At 38.3% G+C, this 24,242-nt stretch overlaps 1 protein-coding gene across 1 annotated transcript; it reads right to left on the reverse strand.

Moving 5' to 3' along the window:
* On the reverse strand, positions 1-20,565 carry tacr3a (tachykinin receptor 3a). The gene is made up of 5 exons (XM_088420428.1): positions 19,963-20,565; positions 16,146-16,334; positions 15,822-15,972; positions 4,437-4,633; positions 1-3,059 (listed from the first exon to the last, which is right to left on the reverse strand). Exons 1-5 carry the CDS (start codon positions 20,328-20,330, stop codon positions 2,738-2,740), a joined length of 1,227 nt encoding a protein of 408 aa, XP_088276554.1. The 5' UTR covers positions 20,331-20,565; the 3' UTR covers positions 1-2,737.
* Between the last annotated feature and the right edge of the window lie 3,677 nt (positions 20,566-24,242).

The following is a 24,242-nucleotide window of genomic DNA, read 5'->3' on the forward strand; positions in this document are numbered from 1 at the left end:
TTTATTTAGGTTTTGCTACTAGTGCAATGAAGAATGTGCAATGACAAAATAAAGTGTTGAAAATATAAGCCTCAGTAGAAAATGACAAAAGCATTCGGATGTACAGTAATACTATTGTAAATAATACTTGTGATGTAAGAAACACAATACATACTTTACAGTACATTAAATTCATAGTTCACTCTGAATGCTAGCAGCAATAAAAGATTAAGATGTTGTTACCATTTTTTTTTGTTCAAAAATAGATTTTACACAAGCAGCAGTGACAGCAGTGCTTAAAATCCCCAAACGCTATTATTTTAAAATCAATTACAGGGAACACAAGCCAAGATACGAGTTACCACAAGACATACAGCACACTTTATAACATTTATACAAAATGTAACAAATCACTTTTTTTTAAACATTTGACAAACACTTTACACTAAACAGTTTACTTCACATTCATGTGCCTATACCTTCAAGAAGTCTCAAAACATTCAGAATCCAAATTAAAGGGCTTGACAATAACAAAAGCAATACCCCCTTTTAACTACTGTTACAGAATACAGCATATTTAGAATCAAAGCAAGAACAATTTGCTTTTCTTGTAATATTCTGATTTCAACATCAATTTTGATTTTTTTTTCTTTTAAAACAGCAGACAGATAGCTAGGGCACAGAGATGCTTTCATTTACTGCTGCAGTCAGAGCAGAACATGTATTAAATTGCATGGCACAGTTTCATTCTTGTAAGTTCTTGTAAGTTTAAACCTTTACCATAAAATAGTTTAAAGTTGCATCACACAGTACAAGGGAATGACATTTGTGTGAAGTTCGGGTTGTGGTTGACTTTAGTTTTATGCTTTTCTTTTGTTACAGTAAAATAAAGCAGATGAAAAGTTCCATACCTTTTTTTTTCTATTTACATGTCAAGAGAACTCTTATTGAATTACACGGACAACAAAAGTAACATGACATTCATTTCTTCAGAGAAACACATTAGTTTTACATCAAGTAAAGTTCACAGTAATACTGGAAAAACTTCGACACTTAAATACAGTATTTACAATCACCACAGATGTCGTCTGAATCAACCTGATGAGAATGTCAGTCAAGCAAGTGCAGTGTGTAAATTCAAGCAGGGGAAACAAATATATAATTGGAACCACAGGGCTTGATTACAATTTTGATCTCAATATTTTTCCATCCATCCATTATCCATTCATCTACTGTATTGCCACCCTTTCTCACTAAGGTCACTGGCTTCCTGGTGCCTACCCCAGCTGTCTAAGAACAGTAGGCAGGTGACACACCTGAAATGGCGCACAGGAACAAACAATCATTCGCACTCCCAATTAAAAAATATACAAGTGTTTGATTGAATCTCTGAACTGTGAGGCGGACGTGCTAATCAGTCTTCCACCCTGTTAAAATGTGTTGATCAGGATTTTTGTTGAACAGCTGTTCATTGTTGGAGAAAATAGATAAAAGCGAAACATTAGCAGTACTGTGGAATGTTGTTTAGGGGAACGATCAAGTTCATTACAAACACATCTGACTGTACGAGTAGTGATATCATGCAAGAGTGTAATATTTTCATGGGGCGGCTCAGTGACGCAGTGGTTAGCATGTCCATCTCACGGTTCAGGGACCCGGGGTCAAATCTGCCTTGCTGCTGTCATCCTGTGTGGAGTTTGCATGTTCTCCCCTGGCCTGTGTCGTTTCTCTCCTGGTACGCTGGCCTCCTCCCACACTCCAAAAACATGTAAGGCAGGTGTAATGGACATACTAAATTGTCCTTAGTTATGATGGGCTGCGACCCTTGTGAGGATAAGCGGCTCAAGAAAATGGGTGGATGAATGGATGGATAAATGTTTCTTTATGTTATCGGTTATGAACAGCAGGAAAAACAGAAATATCCCAACAGGGGGAAGGATTGTCACATTGAATTTAACCTAGGAACTGTACTTTTCTTTCAGTGTTATGTATAATAAAGTTAACAAAAGTTAGAAATGTGTCTAAAGTTAAAAATGTTTATGCAACAAAATCTGTGTGCGCTGCCACTGTATTTGTCCCAAAACAGGTCCAGAATAAGGTGGTCAATGAGGCAACAGGAGGAATGCTAAAAAACAGAAATTAGGCAAAGAAAGAAAAAAAAAGAATCGCAAACAAAAATGCAAACACATTAAAAGATATGCGATGACAGAATGGCAGCAATTTTACAATAATACAAAAGCAAAACCAGAGAGCAGCTGCAAATAAAAATAAAAACATAAGGAAAACATTGCAAAGAAAGATCACAAAATCAACATGGAAGCAATCTTAAAAAAAAAAACAAATGCAAAACACACACACATATAATCAAAAACAGCTGCAGAACAAAATATATTGCAAGTTGGCCACCGTACTGGGAAATGGCCCAAAGCAAACGTATTACCTGATGTCACGTTTTGGATTAAAGTAGGTTCCCCAGATGGCAAAAAGTGCAATATTTTCCAATAAGTTTTTTTTGCCACTCCACCCATTTTTACAAAGCTCAGCAATTTTTGGAGCCATCTGGTGCATATCTGGGACTTATTTTCTCCTTTGATTTAGACAATACGAGGGGACACGTCTCGCTCCAGGAAATGGCGACAATTAAGAAGAAGTTCAGCAAGGTTAAGGAACTTCTATTTAAACGAACAAAAACACATCTGAAGACAAGAAATCACAATTTAAACAAGTGTGTGGTATTCTCAAGCAATCACGATCACACTCAAGAGAATTGCTCAGCTTGTGAATTTTGGGTGCCGCCATTTTGGGTTTTGATGCTTCCAGTGCTGCAAGAGGCAGGCGTGTGGCGAGATGTGATGTAGCTTCTCTTCCTGGACGACAGGGACCACTTCCTACTGGATCCGTTGCCATCCCCGTCGGCGGGGTCGTAAACTACAACCATGGTGGTGTCCATCCTGGAGAGCATGTACATGCTGCTCTGCCGGGTCGGGTGCTGTCGAGTCGAGAGGAGTTCCAACTCGTCGTAGCTTGACACCTTGATAAAAGGGCACCAGCGAAACGCTCTCTTGAAGCCAGCACGAAACCTGATGCAGCATCAGAGAGCAGAGAGATCACAAGAACTTTCACAAGATGGCTGATTAATCAGAGAGAGACGACGTGAAGATTCTGCAGTCGATGGCTAGCGAGCCGGGTTGTGGCAAGATGTCAACTGAGATGAGCAGCATAAGTAAAGAATCTTAAAATTATTTCTTGTGTCCCCTGAAAAGATTAGCAGTCATGTATGGATTGTTTTATTTTCGTTTTGGTGTAAATGCTGAACAATCACATTTGCCGTGAGCGCGCTCAAACCAGGACGAATTGGATTGAAAATTTAGGTTACTTCTACACTGCATTCGATTTAATTCCCATCTGTGAGAGGTCAGGCAGTGAAAAAAATTATTTTTCTTTGCATGCATTTTTTTTATTGTGTATTCTTTTTTCATGTGTGCTTCTCTTTTGGAAGGTGTTGTTGTTTTTTGTTTGTGATTACCTTATACATATATATATATATATATATATATATATATATATATATATATATATATATATATATATATACATATATACATATATACATATATACATATATATATATATATATATATATATATATATATATATATATATATATATATATATATATATATATATACTGCTTTACTATTTAATATATTATGTCATGATAACAAAACACTCAGTTAAACGAATGATGATTAAGTTATAATGAAATGTTTTCCCCACTTTTGCAGTGATGTTTTATTTCTCCAAATAGATTTCAAGGGCCTTTGTGGCAAAGGGGAAAAAAATCTGGCATGTTTATTATACTTATGGAAATATATTCTGACATAAGTGACAGTTTGTATAAACGGAGAAGGGTGAATTATTGGCTTTGGCGGTGGTCTACGCTCTGCTGAGTGCCCTTCTACTTTCCAAGTCGATGCATCCAGACAATCCAACCAGATATAATACACTTAGCCCCTTCTCTTTTCATTAGGATGCAACGATTAAAACTCACAATGTATTTATATTCAAAGGACATATGAATCCATACATAATCTTTTAATGACATGTGAGATCTTAGTTCTTTCATTCACTGTTGTGGAACAAAATGCAAATGCATGATTGTGGACAACCACAATGCATTGCAGGCCCTATGGTGCATATCATCATATATTTCAATACAAACATTGATTAGTGGTTAAATCAACCTTTGAATCCCTGAGCAAAATGTTGAAAATTTTTGTCAAAATAGGAGATGGAAATAGATTTTTCTTCTATGTGGAATACCTTTGTAAGCATAAAATTGTAAACACCTCTGCACATGAAGACTACCAAAAAATGTACTGGCAACTTGCAATTTTTTACTCATAAAGTGCCCATAACCAAAGTGTGTGTACTTGATACACACACTTCCATCTCACCTGCTGTTCAGGCAGCAGTAGATAATGGGATTGTACATGGTAGAGCTCATGGCCAGCCACAGCACAGACAGGTAAACTTGCTGGATGGACTTCCATTTAATCAAACGCTTGTTGAGGCCCGTTACAATGAAGTAAATATGATAAGGCAGCCAGCAGAGAGCAAAGGTCACCAGGACGATGATCATCATTTTCACCACCTGGTTTGAATAAATGAAAGGGGCAGAAGAATATAAAAAACAATGAATATAATAAAATCAATCATGAACATTTTTATTTTCTTGAATCTGTGTTCAAATGAACACCAAAAGCATTCATTACATTTTCATTTTTCAACGCTCATTTCGATAAAAGGTAACGTACATTCACACATATTTATGAAACACTCTCTACTGTAGAATGACATTAAAAAGTCCTCACTTTGCTAAAAAGAGATTCCTGCTTAAATGTACTCAAGGAAAAGACAGCTGTTGGTACTGAATTGTGTTTATCTTCACTTATAATCCAGATCACCTCAAATGACCTACGTGTTAACAAGGCCTTGTTTTCTGCTCCAACATTCAATCATGAGGCCGGTGTTCTGACACTTGCTTTTAACAAGTCACTTCTGTGCATTGCAACTGTTTGGTGCCTGGCAAAACACTCTTGGTGAATACCGTGGGCCTCCTCAGAAGCAGGCTACCGGAGACAAAACAGACATGAACGTGTCACTCCTGAAATGTAAACATATGCAGAAACTAACGTACCGGAGGTTTTGATAGATGTTCACAGCATTTAACAACTGTGAACTCTTGGGGTTCTCAAAGGTAGTGGATATCTTTTCAACTTATTATTAATGGTGCACAGCCTGTGAATATTCTTATCTCATCCAGTCATCTCTCACGGCATTGAATTGATCATAACGAGTTTTATGCTTGTCTATGAAGACGTTTCATCTCTCATCTGAGTAATCTTCATCTGTGCATGGTCTGCAATATTAGTCTGAGGATTGTTAGTACTGCTGATGATGCCTACAATGTTTGTAAAGTCTCAGTCGCACATACAAGAGTGGATATAGTGGTTAATCTCAGTCAATTTATAGTAAATATGTGCTCATTTGCAAAACTTTTTCAGCTTTTACCTAATTGTAAGCACTACTCTAACTTCATACTTTTCTAACCTGTCCAATTAGTTAGAAAAGACAATAATATGTAGGCAATGATTCAATCGAGATTAATGCTCCATTTCTTTCAGTATTTCATGCTATTCACCACTACAGTATTTGCAGGGCACGGTGACAAATGCCTTTGTCAAAGACAATATTTGTTTAGGCCTCTTTATTGATTTACAAAATCCAGAAGGGAATTTGATGTTTTGAGCAGAATGCACGAATAGAATTTTTGCATATTGGTAGCCCCAATTTCATAGGCACTTGTTTCATGATTAGACTTTAAAGACCAGTCTTAAAAAAAACTATTAAAATACTATATAGAAAAAATAAAGTTTGACCAAAAATCTTTTTATTGTGGGGTGTACTATACACATTGAGATAATCAGGTTTAATTTGAGCATTTTACATTTTTTTCCAGCCAATCAAAGGGCACACAGAAGCAAACAACCATTGACACTCACAATCATACCTAAGGGCAATTTGGAGGGTCCAATAAACCTAACATGCAAGTGTTTGGAATGAAGTAGGAGACCGGCGTGCCCGGGGAACACCCATGTGAGCATGAGAAAAACATACAAATTCCACACAGAAAGGCTAGGGCAAGCATGTGTGTGTGCATACAGTGTACTGTATGTGTGCATGGCACACGAGAGGATACATCACAGGACTATTAGTTTAATCTGAACTTTGACACATGGATGATTGGAAAATGCATGTCACTTGGAATCATATTGATATCACCATCATATCCTCTCTCATCAATGCAGAGAGAAAGAATGTAATTTATTCAACAAGCTAATAATTTAGTCAACCTGTCAATTCACTCAGAACATGATGAAAGGAATTCCCTGAGGGCAAAAGATCTGGTAATTGAAGGGGATTCATGTCACTATTTTATTCAGTCTGGTTTTATTACAATTACCGACAAAATTGAGTATCAGTTACCATGCGTAATGGAACAAAGTACCTCTATCAATCTTTTGGGTTTAAGTTGGACAGCATTTTTGTCTTTACCGTTGCGGCAACAAGGCACCACTTTGCCACACACTAAAATAATACATTCTTTTTTTTAAGTGATTATAGCCTCAATTTTTATTCAAATCAACAGTGATATGCTTTCATTATTGACAAAGGCAGGACTTAAGAGGTGCTCTATTTTCAGACTATTTTGTACCCAAAATATTAATGAAAAAGAGAAGGGGGGAACCAGCTAATTATGCAAATCAGTCATTTCTTCTTGAACATTGGACCTTTGGTTGCCCTGCCTTCAAACATTGCAACATGGACAAAATCTACACATGTACTTTCAAATGTCAATCGCTTATTATGGAGTTGAGTGGAAATGAGGTGGAAAATCTTATTTCACAGAGCTTGAATTTGTTATTATCATTAAACAGTTTTTCTGAGATGACACTTTTGTACAATTAATCATTTACAAACCGCAAACAAAAACTTAAGTGCACAGTACACAAAAATCCTCTGGGTGCTATAAAGAAATGCATAATACGATTAGTTGATAAACATTTTATCTGTTAGGGACATTGAGCGCCTCCATTTTAGCATTATTTTATGTTGTTGATTCCATAACTGATGCAGTTAATCTTAAATTATCCCTGTGTTACTAAAAACAATAGTGTGGAATAAATCGCACTTTAATTAATATGTGTCACAACAAGGAATTCTGCATAGATTGTGACATTTAGAAAAATGAATAAAAACATAAATAAATAAATCCACCAATCTAATTTCTACACAGCCTGCCATTAATTTGGGCACACGACTGCAATTTTCGAGTTTCCCCATTGGATTTAGGTCTGGACTTTGACTATACTTTCATTACAGCATGAAATTGCTTTCATTTAAAACATTCCATTGTAGTTCCGAGTGCATGTTTAGGGTCATTGTCTTACTCGAAGATACATCTCCTTCTCACTCACTCCCACCAACAGCATTTTTTTCTAGGACTCCCCAGTATTTAGCTCCAGCTGTCTTCTCATCAACTGATCAGCTTCACTTTCCTTGATGAAGAATAACCCCCACAACATGTTGCCAGCACACTTTCACAGCGGGGACGGCGTTCTCAGGGTAATAAGCGGTATTTGCTTTCCACTCACAATCGCTACAGAGTGTCCCAAAATCCCTTTTGAAAATCAACATTTTGTCATCTTCCGTGAAACTATGCCAGATACCCCCTGCCAAGGAAAAGACAACATCATGGTGCGCTGCAAAATAAACACACAACATGACTTCAAAATAAACACACCACATAATACATTGATATCAATGCAATGGCAGTAGTAAGCTTTTTTAGATTTTAGCCTTTGCAGCAGTGGTTTCTACTAACTAGATTCAGTCCTTGTCACGACGGTTTTCACATCAGGTCGCTATCAACGTCAACACACCGCCATTAAAAAAGTCATTTTCAATATCTGATTAATCCTTGTGCAGTATTGTGTCCATTTCTTAGACTTTCAAAATCAAAGGTGTTACATTCAAGGTGAAAGCACTGAAAACAACAGTAGAGAGCTGAATTTTCACCCAGATATTGACATCATGTCCACGTTCAAAATGGCATGACCACATTTTTCCGCACACACTTCCAAAAGTGTGCCAACCATTGGCTAAAATACAGCAAATAGAATGTGGAACAATATTTATAAGATTTGGACACAATATTGAGCATGGTTAAGGATGCTATGAGAACGCTAGACAATTACGCTGTCACTGCACAGGTCTCCACTGTTAGCGCTGGTTGCTAACTGTGCTCTGTCATTCTATCTTGTAAAGCAGAATAGAAAATATGAAGATATTTTTTTGTATCTGTATATTGAAGCTGAAATCGTTGTCAATCAATTTAATTTTCAATTTTCATTTTGAATCCAAAATGATTTTCGATTGAAAAACCATACTGAGATTTTCACAGAACAGGTGTATTTTGGGTTAGGGTTTATTTGTCAATTCCAATCCAATCCAGTGATTAATGAAATAACTTCTGAATGGAATTGATTTATTGTATCGAGCACAGCAAAGGGTCTGAACTCAAACTTACACCCCACTTTTCAGATTTATATACACCAAAAATCATACATAATTTCTATTCCACTTCACAAGAATGTACTACTGTACTTTGTGTAAGGCTATTTCATAAAAGGCCATGCTCATGTCCCAAAATGCGATTGTATGAATATTTTTTCAAGGCACTGTTAAATTAAGTTAATTCACACTCACAGTCAAACCTAATGGACAATTCAGCAAAAAAACATTGTTCATTATTTTTTGCTCTTCAAATATACACTTGACGCTCTACAGGCTACATGCTATAACAAAGAGAAAGCGGTATAGCCGTCGCGAAAATGATCACAGTACATGATACATTATTCCGACATTATGATGTCATTTATACTGTTGATTGCATCTAAACTGAAATGAGATGAGGGGAAAACATATTACAACCATGCTGATATGCTTTGCTTTGTTGAATAAAACTAATGAAACTCAAATGCTAATGAGCTTTTGAAGGCAGAAAAACGATCCCGAGTTACAATGTAATTGACCAAAACAGTCTCGGGGCTTTCGCTACGGCTAGATATATGTTCGTTCATTATACCAATAAACGACCACCCATTAATTATCTCGCAGTCAGAATGAGTCCCGCCATCTACCATCTATTTGCAACGCGATACAGCGAGGAGAGACCGTTACAATGGTACCTAAGTGGGTGGAGAGAAACTGGAGTTAATAAAAATAAAAGACATTTGTAAAATAATTGCTGTAATCCATGGGGTTGAGACATCTTGGTCATTTATCCTTATTAGGTGAACCTCACCCACACGTTGCAATTAGAATTCATAGTGGATGAAGATTTTAATGTACTATTAATGTTCTATTGCGTGAGTAATGTAGTGGATGGACTATTACTGTCTTTATTTCCCATCATGCATAAAACGTTGTACGAGTGCTGTACATTGAAGTGAGTTGTGTAAACAGACGGTCAGGGTCATTCAAACATTTGTTGTTTTTTTTTCCTATCACAGATTCAGCAGGGCCTATTATGCTTTGACGAGTTTCAACTTCATTCCAATTGCATCTATTTATAGTGTAAAAGCCTTTCAAGAAATTTACCTCTGTTCCAAAGCATCCTTGGTAGTGCTTTACTGCTTGTAATTCTCAAGTGATTACACCTCCTTGCGAGAGCCAAAGCTTTTCTGTTTGAGAATCAACAGAAGCTGGAGAAGGCAGGACACAGGTCGGTCACAAAAATAGAGCCCAGAAAGTCAGTCATGATGATTTGAAGGGGCAATTTTGTGGGGAGCTAAGGCAATTTCAGGCGTTGTCCCTGAACAGCCGCTCTCAGGGATTTCGAGCAATCGCCACCACGTTTGAACCAGATATACCAGTATGGTTGCCATACACTGCAAAAGCTAAAAATGTATCACAGTGTGTGGGCGTAGCTTGGTAGAAATGTTTGAAGACTCACATTTAATAACAAGAATCTTATGGCTTGCCTCCACAAGCTTCGATCTTGACCAAAATTGTTGTGTATACTTGACATATGAACCATGATAAATTGTGAAGGAGCAAAAAATACACATTAAGATGAGAGCACAGTCTTTTATGATTCACCAACGTTTTTCAAATCAAATGCTCTACAAATGGTAACATCATATTTTACTTGTTGCTTTTAACAGTATTGACGTTCTTCATCTACATTGGAAATATTGACAAAACAAATTGCGCTGATTTCAAGAAAACAGTCTCAAGTGAGAAAAATGATCCAGCGCAGCACTGACGGACCCATTAAGTTGCTTCTTCAGGGATGTTCATCACAAAATGATTGCCATGACCACTTATCCTCAGGACAGGACTCCCTGGTCATGATTACAACACTCCCATTATCAAAGTGCAGCATGCCCAAAAACGCTCTTGGAGTCCAAAGCCTGATATCCACCATCCAACACACCATCAACTTAAAATCATGCTACAGCCAAGGCAATTGACCAAGATGTCTTCTTATCCACACTCAAATATCCCTAAGGGGAAAGGTCAGCTGCGTGGTGTTTACAACAAGCAGTCGTCATCCGGAAGAGCAACGGCAGACTTGGAATGTCATGAGGGGTGCACTCTGGGTTGACATTTGAAATAACAAGCCCTGGGCATAAGTTGAAAATGGAGAACCTGCTGTGCTAGGTCTGTCTATCAGTGAAGATGATGAGAAATCAACAAGCAATGAATCCGTGACTGACCAACTCACTGACCTGTCACATTCCCCTATGAAATGTGTGATTGAGGCAAAATGCAGGAAGTCTAGTTTTTTACAGACTAGATTGGTGAAACAGGAGCACTGTCTGACTGAATACATCCCTCTTTCCACTTAATCCAAGTGACCTTTGCTTTTGTAATCATCTTGTCAACTGAATTACTTCTTGTAGTGAGTGGTTTACAGATTTGATTGCCTTTGGTAAAATTATTAGCTCTCAGCACAGGATAGCAATAATCCATGCAATAGGTTTTTACCATGTAGTAATTGGATACAAAATGGAGAAATCTGTCAAATAACCCAAAAATATGGAACGGAGGTGAGAGGTGCAAACAAAGACATTACATCTGTGAAACAATGAAAATGTCACGAGTTAACACAATTCGGTTTTGCTTAAATTGTTTTCTAAAAAAAAAATCTACGATGACATTTTCCAGCAGCGCGCTTAGTCCTTCCTGAAATGATAATAAAACAATATGTATGTAACTAGCAACTACAATAATGCCGTAACATAGAGTATGTTAGTCAATTTCTCAAATATTCAGGAAAATGAATACAACATGTCTCTTGATTGTTTTCATTTAATAAACATGAGGATGATTACATAAATATTGTGGGGGGGGGGGGGGGGGGGGGTATGTCAAAAGGGTGTTGTGACCCATGTTTTCTTTTCTCACAACTTGTAAGATATTTCAATTTCTTTCAAATGGGTCTTTCGATTGTGGAACCCTTTCTCATACACAGAAATATTTTGCACCTAAATCTACTCATAAAATCCATTGTATTGGATTATTAAGCAGTTTTTAAAAATGATTTTTTTTCTGCATTGTCTTAATATGTTTGTTCTCATGACTTGATAATGTAATGCATGTTGTTGCAATACAGTTCTCTTTCTTCTGTGTACTAACACCAGTGACTGACATTGTAATGAATCACTCCTCGCTTGCCGTAATATGAGCGTGCCAATTTACTACAATATAGTTATCCAGTAAATTATAATTAACTTGTGTGACTTTTGATCACCGACATTGACAAACCTTTGTGTAGGCCTGCACACCTACCATTGATTTTAATCTAATCTGTTGCAGATTACATTGACCATAAATTAAAGTTATATCTACTACCCACTGCAGTTATTTTTCAGTCAATGTTCTTTATATGTCTTATCTTGCCAAGAGAAGCAACTTTTAACCTGTGTCTTCCTCCATTTTGGATCATTTTCTTTATCATGAATGTCATGTTGGTGGAGATCTCTTTTAGCCTTTAGGTAAGAGTTGGTTACAAAAGCAAGAGAGAACCGCCTCAGGCAAGACTCTCAAGCGTAACAAAACCAGCTGACCTAAAGCAAATGAACACCTGACTTTTGGCCAAAACAAAACACCACACATACACACACTTCACAAAATGTTCTACTCAACGTTGAGATGAAAATGCCCACTCTGTGCCCTGCAATAAAATGTCTAATGCTATTGTTCAAAACAAATGTTGCAGCTGAACTATTGCACTGTTATTCTCATATATATATATATATATATATATATATATATATATATATATATATATATATATATATATATATATATATATATATATATATATATATACACGAATGATTTCTGTTTAGTTCAATAAATGATTCGTGGTTTTTGTGACTAATCCAATCGAATCTCTTTTGACAGACTGTCTGAAAGGATTATCGAACGTTATACAATCTGTGACGCGCTTCCCAGGTTTTGCTTGACACACTCAGAAAGGTAACCACAATATAATATGTGCTGTATGCATGTACATACATTTGAATTATATTTCCTCATCATTCCATCATTTTCTTAAAAATATTAAGAAAAGAAATAGATATTGTACTTTCAGCACAATGCAATTGTGTGCATTTCTTGTCACATTTTATGAATAAACCATAACATCATTCAATTCTTCTCCTCCCGTCTATCGTGTTCAAGGTTGTAGCTAAGCTGGTGCGGTTCCCTCAGGTTAATCACACCCACATTCACACCCAAAGATAATTTATAGTCTTCAGGTTTCACTATTCATTAGGCAACAGTGTTGCTCAAATTGAAACAATACTGTATGTATTGACTTAATGAGCTTGATAGCTATTTGAATGGTTATTTGTAACGGCACAAATACCATCTCTTCTGCACTTGACATGGTTCTCTTTGTCTTCTGAACTACCGGAGGACCAGCTATGATACCTCGAATGGTGGCTTAGCATTACAGTAAATGAGCTTTTACAGTTCCGAATGGTCTTTAGTGCTACTGTACACTTTGCCCACACAGAAAAAATAAAATTGCAATGATGGATTTTCAAGGCGGTATGTTTTCTGATGACTACATGCTGCCCTGAGAACTTTGAGTTAACCCTCGGTGTGAATGGTAATGGTTGTTTTTCTCCACAACATGTTCCTTGTGATTGCTGGTGATTGGTCCAGGGTCTACCTCACCTCTCTCAGTTGCGACAAGCTCCATGAGTCAATGGATACACACATCATTGTAATTGGCACTACTAAAAAGTTATACGGAGCCCAGGGGAAAAACATGTCATTGTGCAACATACTACTTTAATACCTAATTGTATTTTTTTTCCAACGCCAGGTTTGTCAGTCAAGAGACTTAAAAGCAGGTTATCTTAACACACATTAACATGGCTCAAAGCTGTTAATTAGATAGTCAAGGGGTCTGGAATTGCCTTATGAAAAGATCAATGTTTTAACAGAGAAATTAAATTAACAACACTAAAGGATTAGAATGACACTCCGTAGGCGTATGAGAGAAATCATTTGAATCGTTCTTGCATGGTACAGGGTTTTCCCCAAATCTGAGTGGGAACAAAACGTGACAAAAGGGAGATGTCATGTTGGACAGTCCACATTGTTTAACTGTTTGTAGTTGCTGTGATTTGATGCAACAATACAGGTCAGTCTATCTCAGATTCCCCACATTGTGAGCTGTCAACGAATGCACCTCCAGTCTAGCGTTGAAGGCCAGGGACTCACGAGCGATTTATATTTCTCATGACAAAGCAAATGTGTGTTTGACCATGAACTGTCACACTTACAGTATTCCAACATGTTTATTGTTGTATGTATATGCTAACAGGTGAGTTTGATCACTTCTGTCTGTGTCAAGTGCTTATTGTACATAAATGTAAGCTCATATATGATTGTCACGTTGATTTATGTTAGTTAGTAGTTTTGGCAAGTATGCTAAATATGTTAATGACATTTACATGTAAATGTAGGGTGACCAGATTTTCAAAATTAAAAACTGGGACACGACAAGTTTTCTGAAAATGAAATTGTCCAATTAATTCTCAGCGGCAACTGTTTATAAAAGATTTACTCGCTAGTCCATCTGGTAACTAGTGGTTGTGTTATTACTTTAACTAATGCTAAAAGCTGACTTGGATGACACTTCAACAGTGCTAAACCGTTCAATGCGCTCACCAATGTGAGCCAACCTTTTTTGCATGGTCACGGTGTTGTGCCAGTACAGTAAAATTTGTGTTCCCTGCAACTTGAGGAGTTAGTTTAAATCAGTTCAGACTTAGGTAAAAAAAAAAAAAATAGGTGTTAAACAAATAAGAACATGTTTCGACATACCCTCTGGTCATTGATGTTTCGAGCATTGAATTAAGTATTTCTATTGACATTCGAATGTCCTGTTGTAAAAATGATCTTTGAATGCATCTTCAGTGAACTGCGTGAGCAAGCACAGTACTTGCATTCCTTTGCTTGTCTACGTCGCTTTCATTAATTGAATGTGAGCAGGTTTTTTTGCATAACCTTGTTCATAAAACTGAAAAATAATTTGCAAAACTTGGCTCGCATGGGACAGAAAACTTAACTCCTTTTGTGGTCTGACTTCATTTCTAATGTTTGGTCAAAACGGAAACAGGAAGTGGTTTTAGTTCTTGTGTGACATGACATTTAAATTTTTGATTGCTTTATCATATAATTGTATAATTGGCATATGCATGGCACAAACAATTGATTTGCTGGACAGGAAAAAAATGGGACCTTGGGACGCGACCTACACAAAAATTGGGAAAATTGGGATCAACGTGACATCTTGTCATCCTATCTATCTTTGAATAGTGTCGTTGTGTTCGGTTATTTAATTAGTGTTGAATACATTGAAATGTGTTTTGAGTAAACTGTGCACTAAAATTGATGTGGAATAAACAGTAGATGTTAATATTTTATTACTCTATCTGTTGATGCACACCACAATAACCACAATAAATAAACCAGTCAAATTAACAGGATCACCAGCATCCATATGTTGTCTTTGACTTAAATCATCTGGACACATCATACTTACTATATGATCCTCTCTGTTCTCTGTATAAAAAATATTTTATACTGTATGGAAAAACCAGGTGGCAAGACACAATGCCATGAGGTTGAGGATGATTTTGTAATTACTCGCTAGTAGTGCAATGTGTTTTAACGTTCAATTTCCAATCCAATTGACTCATTAAGCTGTTGCTATTGTTTAGCAATTGTACAGACTAGTTGACAACACACACAAAGGTGTTTTGAGTATGACGTCGACTATTCTCTAGTCACACCTTCTTGGTGTGGGGCAGATTGTTATCAGTTTGCTGCAACAGATTGTTCATGCTCAATGAAATTAGTCCATCACCATTGATTTGAATAGTCTTCCCTATCTGAATGCATAGCTTTGATTCATGAAGGAGACACAGTTAAGTGGAACAAAGGCACACTCAAGCAGGATTTTAAACACGCTAGTGGACGTCAAAGGAGAGCTGGCAATGTTTCCACTGCACACAAAGTGGTTGGTGATTACTCGCAACTGCCCATCATGTAAAACCGGCTGCCGTGGTCGGCCCAGAACCCAGAGAAATTCCGCTATTTGTTTCCCTATATATTTCATTGACAAAGAGTGTGTCAGGAATCTGACTAGGAATACACTGTGCCCATTCCCTTTCACACACGCTCACCTTTCTTTTAGCTCTTAGTTGTCCATGATAGTTGTCAGATGAATCTCCAGGGATTTCGCCTCCCCACAAAGTGACTCCAACGATAGAGTAGGTAATGCCCATCACCACCAAAGGCAGCACATAGACCAGAACAGTCACGATGATGTGGTACCTTCAAGGACATTTTTAATAAAGTTATGCCACATGTTACAAGGAAAATGGTGTTTTAACATATATTTGAAAGGAAAAAAAAACATTAGGGTGTTTAAAAATTAATGATACTGTAAATGATTGTCACCTTTTTAATGTCTCAAGCTGAAACTGGTTTAATAAAACACTGCTCACATGACTGGGTCATCTTCCATGCGGGGCCACGCCACATAGCACAAGGTCCTGCGAGGCATGACTCGAATTCTGGAGAAGTAGCAGAGGGGAAAGGCCAGAATCACGGCCAGACTCCAGATGCAGGTGATCACTCCAGTGGTGGCCTTGGCTGACAGACGAGGCTTCAGTGGGTGGATAATGGCCATGTACCTACAACGTCAACAATCAGGAGCTTTAGTGACACATAGGCTAATTAATACCTTGCAGGTCAGTGCATTTTCTCAATTACTGATCAGAAACATTCATCTGAGGTCACTGATATTGGACCTAAGGCCTTCCGTTTCTGTTTTAATTAATCTAACAGTGAGCTCTCAAGTTCTTCAAAACAACTCCAAGCAGGCTTTCATGGATTTTGCTTTAACCACAGGGTCATACAAAATACAGTGAATTTGACAATGTTCACAATGGCGCCCGGGTCCCTGTTAGTATAGTGGTAGTGTAACAGTATGAGTGTGAGTGGATGCCAGCTTCTATAGCCTTTGCCTGGCAAACTGTCCCAGATTTAGTGCCAAAGTCATCTGAGGCTCCAGGTCACCAAGAGCCTAAACAATATAAATTTCCAAAATGGCATTTTCATATAAAAAAACTGCCTGTTCTGATCCCTTCTCTCTGATGTCTTTAAGAATGACCTGTCAGCATTTTACTTGGTTTCCAATTGCATACGCTGACATTTGTTAATTGAGTCTTCAGAAACAGGGCAGTCGCCTGCAATCACACAGTCAGGAACACAAATGCAATACATCTATTTACCAGTAATTCAGGACACACACCAGTTCTTAATATGTGTGAGATATTTTTGTTGCGCAACAAGTGTAAAACACATGAAGGCTATTGAAGATAGCTTAAAAAAATCAGTCAAATTCACTCACACAATCATTGAAAGAAGTGTTTGATTCCACAAGACATCCCAAAGGCAGATTTATGGCCCCTGCCATCTTTAAATCTCAACCTGACATCTTGCCGTGCCAGAAGCAACGACGGGTGCTTTTGGAAACAATTCCATTTGATAGCTTGTCACTGCACTGTGACAGCAACAACACACAAGCACTTTATCATTATCGCGTGTTACGTTGCTAGGCAAAGTGTCTGCTGGCGCACTTTATGTTCAGTTGTCCCTCCCAAGAATGGAGAGTGACGATACTCTTCCTCCAATCCACCTTGCTTTACAACATCAAAGATTTAAAGAGTTGTCAGTTTATGTTTTTCCGAACACATTTTCAAGGATATGGGGACATCATCATCATTATTATAGGTATCTCAGGAATTTTCACTAGTCTGGCCTCATTATCACCCTGCTTAGGCTTAAGCCCAAGTTGACTTTGAAAGTCTTTTTTTAGGGGGGGGGCTACACCCTCTTTATGTGCAAAAATTGTAAAAATGCGATAATAGCAAAAGTAACTATGCTGTACATTTATATATTTATGAAATTGTAAAAGGAAGATTTATTATATCATAATGAGAGTATTATGACTCGTGAAGACTTGCATTATTGGAGTCCAAGCTAAGCCAATCATTGAAGTCATTGAAAGGCTTGCAAATATCATAAGATGGCCACTCGCGCCACCTGGTGGTATTGAGGTGTCACCACAAAAATGTCTATTGCGCCCCGTTTGTGAGTTGCCATTGAAAGGATTAATGCAAAAATTGAAGAAAATGCATGACAAAACATCGGATTTCCAATATGTCCAAAATTGACAATATTTCCAATTTTGATTGGCAGTAAATAAGCCCAACATGGGATAAATTTGACACCTATAGGTTGTGCCTCTCGAGCTCCCATTTGCAAGCATTTAGAAGGGACAGCAGCATGGCATATTGAAAGTCGTCATATTTTGACATTCTATGCAATATTTTAACCTCCTAGTGTTTTTTTTTTGGATGCTATTCCTTTGACATCACACTTCAAAAAGCCTGAGTTGGGTCAAAATTTTCCCCAGGGGTTAAATTGCCCTGGTTACGTGTAGACAAAGCCTGAAACAACTAGCTTTAATATAGTTCAGTAACCTGCTCATCATGGGAACTGGAAAACAATTATTTGTTGGAAATCTGGCTATTGAAACACACTTGGCAGCTGCCACAAAGAGGTGAAAGAAAGGACAAACATTTGTCTGATCATGAACTGTGACCTTATGCCATTTCAAGAGAGCGGAGAGCGAGGTCCAAAAATAAGAATAACCTGAGGTTACATCTGCATCACACCGGTCACGCTGATGTTCTTTTTCTGTCTGTATTCATAGAATCAGAAGGACATAGGAGATCATATGCATGGAGGTTACAGACACCAAAGTGAGCTTGCCTGTAGGATACAGACTGTTCCCTCAAGCATGTCACTGCCTCACACCATATTCCAACAGTGACGTACATACATTGCACGCAAACACGCACTCAACGATGAAGAAGCCACTGCTTTCATCTTTTTCTCATTGAACAGTTACAGATGACGTTCCGATGATGAAAGGCAGTTTGATACTATCACCGCATTACCTGAAGTCACATGGGCGTGAGGCACACAGAGGATGGGCATTATAATTGATTAATTGGATTTCTGAGAGAGTATTGTGCTGATTGCGAGCGATATAAATGGCAAAGGGGTGTGCATTGCTTGGCAGCAGCTAACTGATGTCCAGTTGATTCAATCTTCAGTTGTTTGTGAGCTAAAACAGACCATCAGCTATGACAAGTTGAGCTTCATTCGGTAAACCTCCACCAGGCAACTATTATGTGCATTGCTATTAAAAAAAAAAAACACACACAAAAAATTATTGAATCAGTCATAAGTTATTTTTTCTTTTCCTCCGGATTACATACATCTTTCCATCCAACCTTTTTGCAAACCCCTAACAAGATGGCCAACACTGAACGCTCAGTGGATATGCTAATTGCTTGTCCACTTAGCTGCCTACCCGTAAAATAATCCTGGAAACGGAATGAAACGCCCATTACTTGAACACACAGTCAGTGTCGACCAAACATTTGTGCCAGCGCAATGTAAAAATAAATGTGATGGGGGGTCAGACAGTCAGACACATTTGAAACTTCCTTTCCAAGCATGTATACCACATAGCACTGCAGGACAACATAGGCTATAGGCAAGAGCAACCCCACCCCAGCAGTGCTCACATATGTACTATGAGAAGAAATTGTGCAACACATTTCCCAGATGCCGTCCAAACAGCAGCCGTCATGCAATTTGATTTCTTTTAAGCTCAAGATTCTTTGTGCCTATGTTGATGAAAAGTGACAAAATGGGTGAAGATCGAGAATTCATGCTGAGATTGAAGTTGGCAACTTGGCACAATAAGATTCTATTTTGCCGAGGTTGGCAGGAAGAATTTATATGTTGTTATGATCATGGCTCTGATAGGCTCAGTTTCATATGAACAGCAGAATTCCTCCAGTTGTGGTGTGGTTGCTAAAATCCTTGACACAACACCGTCATAATATTAGGAGGGCTCCAAACAAATTACCTTTACATGCCTAATCTGTTTCCCATATTCACTGCATAGTATTATGCAAAGAAGGGTTCTTTTAAATATCGGTTACCTCATGTGAAAAAAATGGAATCAGAAAGATCTCACAGTATAATTTAGTGTTTTTGCAATTGTTCTGTTGCCTCTTTACAGGATAAAAACAAAACAATATATTTGAAGCACCTCCAAAAACGATGCACCGCTCCAACATTCAACGTCAATAGAGCTCATCTGTGCGTGATTAGAACATTGTTGTTTTGGATCTTTTGCATGTTATGAAACATTCAATGGGTGACGTATTATCCCACCTGTCCACGGCAATGGCTGTCATCGAGTATATGCTGGCGAAGACAGACGTGACCGGGAAGAAGTTGTGGAATTTGCAGTAAGCCTCCCCAAAGTACCACTCCCCGTGGGTCGCGTAGACGAAGTTGATCAAAGTGTTGAAGGCAGCCATGGAGGCATCGGAAAAGGCTAAGTTGAGCAAAAAGTAATTAGTCACCGTCCTCATGCGCTTGTGAGCCAGTATGATCCAAATGACGATGAGATTGCCGAACACGGCCACGGCCAGCACCGAGCTGTAGGCGATGGACCAGAGGGCGACGCGCCATGGCGGTTGCACAAACTGGTTCGTGTAGTTTGAGGTAAGGTTCGATCCATTGTGGGGTGCTGCCATTCTTGCCTCCTTTCCTCATAGGAAAAAAAACAACAACAACGGATGTTGGAGCTATCAATACGTCAAAGTGGAACTGGAGTGCGCAACGGAACCACATCTATAACTAAACACCGTCTTATCATCTGAAGGTTTGTCTGCAGCACAATTTCTTGTCAAAATACGGCCGGTTCGGACGTGTAAGCGTGCGTAAATGCCTGTTGGAGGAGGATGCGAGAGCAGAGCAGCAGCATACGCATACGCCGTGCGCACTCGCTGACGCACAAGTGGAGCGGGCACACAAGCTGGAGATTGATCGACACTTGTGGCTGCTGTTTTTAACTTCACCAATCACAAATGCAGGCAGGGCTATACGTTATCACTCAGTTCGCATTGCTTTTGTTTTATTTTCTGCCCACCTTATCTCACGTGGGAGCAACCACATTCCGGAGCGTGCGTGTATTTCAACCCTTATCTACAAATGGACATTATGGATCCGAAACAAATTTCCCGTTTTAGAAGGTTAGCCATGCCTGCACAATCACAAGAATATCGGATACATAAATGCCCCCCCCCCCCCCCCCCCCCCCCCAATGTATGTCAAGTTTTCGACAAATCTCTTTACACAGGTGAGACTGTAAAGACAGGGTGGATCCCAATGCCAAATCGGATTAATTGGATGTTACTAATGTTAGATGTTACTAATAAAATGTTAGTCCAATTATTATTATCGTTGGTTTATATCCTAAGGAGGCCTTATTGAATTAGTTCGCCGAGGGCTGTGATTCACAAATGGGATTTGTGCTCACATTAGAGTAAATCAGGGTATGCAAAATGTTAACATGATTTCTGCAGGCATCAGAAAATCTAATTTGAATGGTTTTAATGCCATGACTACAAAGCACAGCTCTTGGAACTTCTTGGTTCAGGCAATACTGCATGCAGTGTGAGAAGTACTGTATATACATGGTATATAAGTATATACGTACATGGTCCACAGACCGCTCATTGGCAAAGTCGTAAGCATGTCCCCTTCACAATTCAGAGACCTGAGTTCAAATCTAGCATGCTCCAGCCTTCCTGTGTGGAGTTTGCATGTTCTCGCCTCGCCTGTGTCGTTTATCTCCGAGCACTCCGGTCTCCTCCCACACTCCAAAAGCATGCATGGCAGGTGTATTGTACATTCTAAATTGTTCTTAGGTGTGGTTGGGTTCATTAATGGTTGTCCGTCCCTCGGTGCCTACAATTGGCTGGCAACCAGTTCAGGGTGTACCTTCACCTACTACAGCTGGGACAGGCACCAGCAAATCTGCAGCGAATTGCATCTGCTTTCATCATAAAATGTGCCTATTCCTGCCTTCAGATGGTACGATAAGTGTAAACCCTCAGATAACTCCTTCTACAACAGATGAAATAGCAAAAATATCAACATTGTAGAGTTAACCTTTGCAGAATCTTCTGAACTGGATGACTGAGACCAGACAAATTTCCGCTGCATCATTATTTTTTGTCCTATTCACATAAAAATTCCATAATTGCCTCTCAAATACTCTCCAGGGTGCAAGTACCAACATTGCTGCTCTTGTCCCTTGAGTTGAGTGAGCATTGAGTCAGATTGACCAGTCCTCGCCTTTGCGTATTAAAGTAGTGTCACTGCATTGATTTGTACTATGACACAACGTCCAAGCTTGTTGGGAAGTATATTTGATATTTTACTGAGCTGGAGGTCAGAGGAAGGGATCTGCCCTCAAATGGCGTATCAAAATAAGAAATCATCATGACAAGAGTCATCAGAAGTTGCTGCACTAGTTAAAGTACCAACGGCATGCTGTTGCTTCCACTCAAAAACACAAAGGAAACAGTGAACACGGAAGCCTTAATTAAATAATTGATGTTTAAAATTCAGGATGTTGAGTGATTTGCATGGTGTATCATTGATCACCACATTTTGCACTTGTTACAATTAGCGGGAAGTGTAAGAACGAGATTAATTTTATTCATACATCTATAGCAACATAATATCAGTTCATATGACAAAGACTTTGCATCATCATTTGGACAACTTGCAGAAGATCATGCAGATGATCATTTATTACATCTACAGGGCCCTTTACTGTCATTAAAAAAATGTAAACACAAACAGCTTTTGTAATTTCTCGAGCTACACATACTACTAGAACAAAACAACTGTACTTCCATTTTTATTTGAATCTTCAGATTCAGCAAGAACTAATCATTGCCACATTACACCGGTAACATTAATACCTTCAGTATTGTTGTTTCCGCCAGGCTGTCAGGATTGGCAAACCTCAATTATACTTCCCTTAACATAAAAAAATAAATAAGTAAATTAAAAAAAAAAAAGGTGTTGGTTGATCTTCGATCTTTCTCGCAAAATTCAACCACTACATTTTATTTACACCAAAAACATAGGTGGTTAGTGTTTATTGTCTTTTATAACATATGATTAAAACTTAACTCTTACCTTTTTAATTGAGGAAAATAAATACAATAAATAAAACAAAAATAGAAGAATAGCCATACTAGAGTAGCACACACCTACCGATCTGCTGAAAATTCACTTCACTCCCACGTCATTTACATCCACACCCCAATATAGCACAACCCTGATTTCCAATCTGCATAACGCTCTCATATCAAATGTGGGCCTTTAAAAGAATCACAGACCATTATATTTTCGACTTAAAACAGTTCACAAAATTAAACAATTTACTCAGAAGCGCTCAAGATAAATTTCCACAATGCCACTAAATTCAGTCAAGAATTTGAGAAGAAATAAAAAAAAAAGCTGTTTACTGGATTCCGCAAATCTATTTAATGGCACATTTCAGAATTAAAACATTTAATCTAACCCAAACGCTAAATTTAAAATTCCAAACATTAGTTTTGAACTCAGACCACTCTGTCATATTTTTGAGTACAGACTTCAATGTAAGACTCTCTATTTATGGAACGAGTTCAATTCCAGCTGGCTCCGGCCTTCCCGTGTGGAGTTTGCATGTTCTCCCTGTGCCCGCATAGGCTCTCTCCAGGCACTGCAGATTCCTCCAGCAAATATTTGTTTGCTGGAGAAAGAAAACATGTTTTTTTGGTGAGAACTGAGGGACTGAAACAAGTGGTGCTTTAAAAATTATATGGCTGAGAAAACCTATAAAAGTATAAGGTCTGAGAATAAGTTTGAACTATTTTTCCTTCCGGAACATTTTGAAATCCGTAGATGATGTGCTTACCTGTTACCTTAGATAACCTGATTGCCACCAAGTAATTATTGTTGTTTCCTCATTGAAATGTCACCACATCACTTCACAAAATGTCATCACAGGAGATGCAGCACTGTCAACAGCTCTTTTTCCCAAAAGTATTTGTGGCATGCATTCAACTCGGGGGCAGTTGTCCTTAATAAACGCAGCTGCACCAAGGCTTGCCACTGATTGGCCAGCTAAAAAGAAATTACTCTCAATTATTTCTCAATTAGTCAGGAAAGTGGACATTATAATCAGAAGATGAGGGTTCTAATAGGAAGGAACGTGAAGATGTTTTGTGGCTGTACTATGGATTCACTTCAGGGGGCAGCGGGATGTTTTTGTGCTGAGTCGAGATGTCTTTGTCTTGTTTGTGTGATGTGAGACTTAATTGAAGATCATTCTGCACGAGAGCTTTGGACAGAACATTTAATTAAACAGATCATTTCATAGGTTAACCGCGTGCCGAATGCATTTCTTCTGATAGAGAACTTGAGCTCCTCATTACACAGCAACTTTGGCACCGATGTGCGTCGTATACCAATTAGCAAAGGGTCAGGATTCGGGGGAATGGAAAGGCGAGGCAGCCAAGGAAAGGCAAAAGGTACCTGGGAAATATTTATTTAATAGAATGAGAGCAAACAAAGGGTGGCGGGCATAAATAAAAGCCAGA

The sequence above is a fragment of the Hippichthys cyanospilos genome, chromosome 7 (genome assembly GCF_059441005.1).
Source record: "Hippichthys cyanospilos isolate Australia breed blue-spotted pipefish chromosome 7, RoL_Hcya_1.0, whole genome shotgun sequence".
Taxonomy (NCBI): domain Eukaryota; kingdom Metazoa; phylum Chordata; class Actinopteri; order Syngnathiformes; family Syngnathidae; genus Hippichthys; species Hippichthys cyanospilos.

Coding starts and splice junctions, on each gene's coding strand:
- tacr3a (XM_088420428.1), bottom strand. CDS start 20,330: ATGGCAGCACCCCACAATGGATCGAACCTTACCTCAAACTACACGAAC. Junction 4,634..15,821: donor AACTAAGAGCTAAAAGAAAG/GTGAGCGTGTGT, acceptor TATTCAAACCAG/GTGGTGAAAATGATGATCAT. Junction 3,060..4,436: donor TACTGCTGCCTGAACAGCAG/GTGAGATGGAAG, acceptor ATGCTGCATCAG/GTTTCGTGCTGGCTTCAAGA.